The sequence below is a fragment of the Coffea eugenioides genome, chromosome 11 (assembly GCF_003713205.1).
Source record: "Coffea eugenioides isolate CCC68of chromosome 11, Ceug_1.0, whole genome shotgun sequence".
In the NCBI taxonomy this organism is placed as follows: Eukaryota; Viridiplantae; Streptophyta; class Magnoliopsida; order Gentianales; family Rubiaceae; genus Coffea; species Coffea eugenioides.
The window spans coordinates 33,273,133-33,278,394 of record NC_040045.1 but is presented as its reverse complement, the minus strand read 5'-3'; the positions used below and the strand labels follow the sequence as shown (position 1 = coordinate 33,278,394).

The following is a 5,262-nucleotide window of genomic DNA, read 5'->3' as shown; positions in this document are numbered from 1 at the left end:
ACCTCTGGCTTATGCGTGGGCACGCCTAACTACCCCTAGTCTTTTGACCATCCGTCGAAAATTCTCGATCCGTTAGCGTGACCACTTGGCGTGGGCACGTCTAACTGCTATGGAGTCCACAGAACCTGAACGAAAATTCCTTCCCTCAGGCGTGACCACCTGGCGTGGGCACGCTTAACTACTAATTTCCTGCCACCAAACATCAAACTATTAATTGACACTAACACTTAACTAAAACTTAAAAAATGCATGAAAACTGAAACAAACAGTCTTGGGTTACCTCCCAAGTAGCGCCTTTCTTTAATGTCTTTGGCTAGACATAGCACCACTCTTTAGTCTGGATGTAATTGAATTTTTCTTGTAATTGGTGGCCTTCCTCCGGGATCCACGTGGCCATTGAGTGCAACCTTTTCCCTAAATTTTCTCTCCATTTTCAACTCATGAATTGCTTTCATCCTATAGGACTTGTTCGCAGCAACCTTGAATTTACCCCTACAAGCAAACTTAGAAAATTCTTGTACAGAGGGATTAGTGGCATAGATAGCAAACACAGACTGAGAGTTAACAGGATGTTTCATTGTACCAAAGATATTAAAGTGGACTATTTCTCCATCAAATTCCATCGTGAGAGTACCCTTACTAACATCAATTTTAGTCTGGGCAGTACTCAAAAATGGTCTTCCTAATATAATGGGTGATGGATTTGGGGCACTTCTATCATCCATGTAAAGCACATAAAAATCAGCAGGAAAAATTAATCCATCTACTTGCACTAAAACATCCTCAATTATCCCATCCGGATAAGCACATGTACGATCAGTCAATTGAATTATTATCCCCGTTTCTTTTAATGGTCCTAAATTTAGAGAATCATAGATTGACTTAGGCATCACATTAATAGAAGCTCCTAAATCTATCATGGCATTTTTGATACTAGAATGTCCAATTTTACAGGGAATAGTAAACATACCTGGATCCCCGCATTTGGGTGGAAGTTTCCTTTGAAGTACAGCTGATACATTCTCTCCTACAATCACTCTCTCATCACCCCTTAGCTTTCTTTTGTTAACGCACAAGTCTTTTAAGAACTTTGCGTATTTGGGTACCTGCTTGATCACGTCCAATAGGGGGATGTTTACTTGAACTTTGCGGAACACATCCAGGATTTCTTTTTCCCTTTCTACCTTTATTGTCTTCTCCAGCCTGCAAGGAAAAGGAGGTAAGTTAGATTTAATAGTGGACGGAGAAATGAAGGTTACCTTAGGATCCTTGCGAATACGCCATTCCCCCTCAATTTCCTTTTCTATCTCCTCCTCGCTTTTGCTTTTTGAATTTTTCACTTTAGGCCCTTCCAGCTCCTTGCCACTCCTCAGCGTCATAGCACTTACATTCTTGGGATTCACCTCGGGCTGCGATGGCAGTTTCCCATAAACGTGGGACTCCAAACGGTTAATAGCGGTTGCCAGTTGGCTTATCCGAGCTTCTTGGTCCTTCTTGTCCGCTTTGATCTCCTGATGAAGCTGAGTAGTAGTTGTGGCCAGGCTTTTGACTAGGTCTTCCAAGGAGCTTCCTGAATTGGAGGATGAGGGTTGAGATTTTGGTTGCCAAGGCTGGTGGAATCCTGGTGGACGATTCGGGAATGAACCTTGTTGCCTGTTCCCATAACTTAGATTGGGATGGTCTCTCCAACCGGGGTTGTATGTGTTGGAATACGGGTCATACTGCCTGCGGGGCGCGGGCACGCCTCCGGCCATATTTACCTGTTCCGCCCCGTCCTCTTGCAGAATGGGGCACGAATCCGTGCAATGGTCCATGCTAGTACAGATTCCACACACCTTCGCTCGCGGTGTGTCTCTCATGGCCAATTGCCTGACAGCAGACGTCAACTTTGACAGTTGCTGCTGGATGGATGACGTCTCTGCCTCATTGACTCTGCGGGTAGGATTGCTCTCACGGAAGCCGAACTGCTGAGAGTTTTCTGCCATGGCTTCAATAAGGTCCCATGCTTCCCTCGGTGTCTTGTTCGCCAGGGCTCCTCCACTCGCAGCGTCAATAATACTCCTGTCAGTTGACTGGAGTCCCTCATAGAAGTACTGGATCAACAGTTGTTCACTAATCTGATGCTGTGGGCATCTAGCGCACAACTTGTTGAACCTTTCCCAAAAATCGTACAATGACTCCCCGGAGTACTGCTTGATGCTGCAAATCTCCTTCCTCAAACTTGCAGCCCGGGACGCGGGGAAAAATTTCTCCAGGAACTTCTTTTTCAATTATGCCCACGTGGTGATACTACCTGCAGGCAGGTAGTATAACCAATCCTTCGCTGCATCCTTGAGAGAGAAGGGGAAGGCTCTCAGTCTTATTTGCTCCTCAGTGACCCCAGGAGGCTTCATGCTAGAGCAAACTATTTCGAATTCCTTGACATGTTTGTGGGGTTCTTCGCCAGAGAGACCATGGAACGAAGGCAGGAGCTGAATCAACCCCGATTTCAGCTCGAAAGAGGTATTTTCAGCCAGAGTTGGGAACGTGATGCACAAGGGCTGATGAGTCAGGTCTGGGGTAGCCAGCTCCCTTAATGTCTGGGTGTTGGCCATGCTAAATTCGTTTTCTACTGACTCGTTTGCAAAAGATAAGTGCCCTTCTTTTCGTCTCTTGATTTCTTGTCTTCGCCTACGCGCTGCCTTCTCAACCTCAGGATCGTATATCAATTCACCTGTGCGAGAAGAACGGGGCATAAACTAGCAAAAATACCAAGAAAAATAAAATAAAACAAAATAAATAAAAAAAAACTGAATTCAAAAAGAAACAAATAATTCAGACGCCAGTCCCCGGCAACGGCGCCAAAAATTGACAGGTGCCGAACCTGTTCAATAATAATAAATACCTACTCCGAGAAAATACAGATTTTGTATATCGCGGTAGTAGGGTCGTCTCCTCAGGGACTGGAGAGATATTTGTTTCTTTTCAAATCAAGATTAATGGGGGGGTTTTGGTATCAAATGCCAACTGAACAAATTAAATGCAGAAAATAATTTATTAAAAGAAATAACTAAGAGAAACTCTAGCCAAGGGTGCACTTCAGAAATGGTTCATGCAACTGATCATTGATTCAAATATAATTCCAACATTCACTGATAAATTGGTTATAGTTGTCTCGCATGCGCTAAACAACCAACCCTTCCGTAATTTATCGATAGCTAAGGTACGACCGTTAGCTATTTCTCTAACCCAAAAACAACCCTAGGTACGACCGTAGGATTTAATTTCCAGATTGCATTAATAATTAGAAAGGCCCAATCCTAACCAATAAACACGCTACGAGGGTTTATTTAAGCTAGATCATATATTCCCCTGACATAAACCCAATTATACCAGTTGCTACTGGGATAAAGGTAACGAACAATTACGGATTCAATTACCCCTATATAGCAAAATAGCCTATGTGAATAATTAATTATTGCGCACTAACCAATCATACACAAGGCTATAGCGGTTAAGAGCAAGGAATATGTAAATATCAATAAATGAAGAAAACAATTAACAATGGTTTAAATCTCACAGTATTAGTTGAACCAATTCATCAGTTGTTCCCTTGACTAGAGTTGGGAGGTTTAGTTCCCCATAATCAGTGTACAGGCCATAAGGCAGAGCTGGAGGAAACCGTCAATTCTTTAATCAAAGCAAACGGAAGATTTGACCCTCGTTCACTTCGGTCAACCGAAGAGAGAAAAACAACAATGGATTACGATCGCTTTCAATTGATTTCCAAGGCTTCAATTTCCTTCGGTCAAAGCCAGAATGAAAAGCAATGGCGAAAGTCCACGATTGCGGCTCTTTTAAGCTTTCTTTCTTTTCCCACACAATTCACATACGAGAGATTGGAAAGTTGTTTGATTTCTCAATTTGGTCAAGAACAATGAAAAGCTCATCAGAATCCCCAAAGTCAACAAAAGTGGCTATTGTCTGCTACCTTTTTCTCTACAAAGCTGCGGCTCTCTAGTCTCATTCTAGAGCAAAGAAAAAACTCCCCTTCTAACCTAAGCCGCGCGAGAGATAAATACAATCCCCCACAATAGCCGAAAAATTGTTACTTGTTTTCCAATTTGCAGTCAGACTCCCCAGAAATATATAAAAATAAAATCTATTACAATTAGGTTTCTTCAGCTTCTCAAACGGGCCCCACGTCCGATGAATCTTCTAAAAGTTGAATTTAAGCACTTTTCAGCAACCATTCCTGCAATTAGCTCCAAAACAAAATATCAGTAGAATCCACCCAATTAACGAAAAATATTTAGTCAATTAATTGTGCAATAATGCCCAAAATACCCACTAAACTGCAACCTATCAACAATGGGTTTTCAACAGAAGAGTCTTTAAGCACCAATCATCCATGTCAGCTATTCTCTTGAAGAAATGATGGAATTAGTAACTGCTAACACATATCGACTTCAACAGGAGACACAAATGATGATTAAAAGGATGGAGGATGGAATGCGTGAATTGGCATCTATAATAAGCCAATTGATCTCTCCAATTTGTGAAGAATTGTCCTCACAGACCATCATCGATCTTAAGGAAGATGAGAGTACAATTATCTTGACAAGTGACATGGAACTGCAAGAGTTTCAAGAAGAAGGACCTAAAGATGCAGTTGAAGTGTAAAAAACAAGATCCCAACATCAAATCGTTCAAGTGAATGAATCCAGTGAACAATCTCCAAATATGGTAACATCTTCTCTATTCCCTAACCAACATTCGCCTAACTCTTATTCTATAATTTCTGTTAGTGAAATTGATTTTGTTATATCGGAAGATTTTGAGTTTCATGACAGGAATAAATTAGGAGTTGCTATGGTCAAATATTTTGAACCAGTAAGTGCTCATGATGAAGGAGTTTGTGAAGAATTAAGATCATTACTTGTTTGTTTGGCACCATCTAGTAGTCCATGGAAGACCGTAGTTCGTGTGTTCAAAAATTACTCTATTTATGAGGCTTACCAAAATTACATAGAGGATGAAGCATTGAAACGAGTTACAAAATTTTATCCTCCATAAACAAGCATAATAATGTCTAGCTAAAGGCATTAAAAAAAATGCTTATTGGGAGGCAACCCAATTCAATTTTTAGTTTCTTTTTATTATTAGTTTCATTATATTTATCTTGGATTTTTCATATTTGACATGTTTAATTTTTGTTTTTTATGTTTCAATGGTCAGAAAACTTCCTGCCAATAGGACGTGCCCCCGCCTTGAGGGCATGTG

General features: G+C 41.2%; 1 protein-coding gene across 1 annotated transcript; it reads right to left on the bottom strand.

The window, feature by feature from the left end:
* Nucleotides 1-332: 332 nt before the first annotated feature.
* On the bottom strand, nucleotides 333-2,594 carry LOC113752324. The gene is made up of 5 exons (XM_027296440.1): nucleotides 2,314-2,594; nucleotides 1,348-2,220; nucleotides 971-1,203; nucleotides 768-856; nucleotides 333-554 (listed from the first exon to the last, which is right to left on the bottom strand). Exons 1-5 carry the CDS (start codon nucleotides 2,592-2,594, stop codon nucleotides 333-335), a joined length of 1,698 nt encoding a protein of 565 aa, XP_027152241.1.
* Between the last annotated feature and the right edge of the window lie 2,668 nt (nucleotides 2,595-5,262).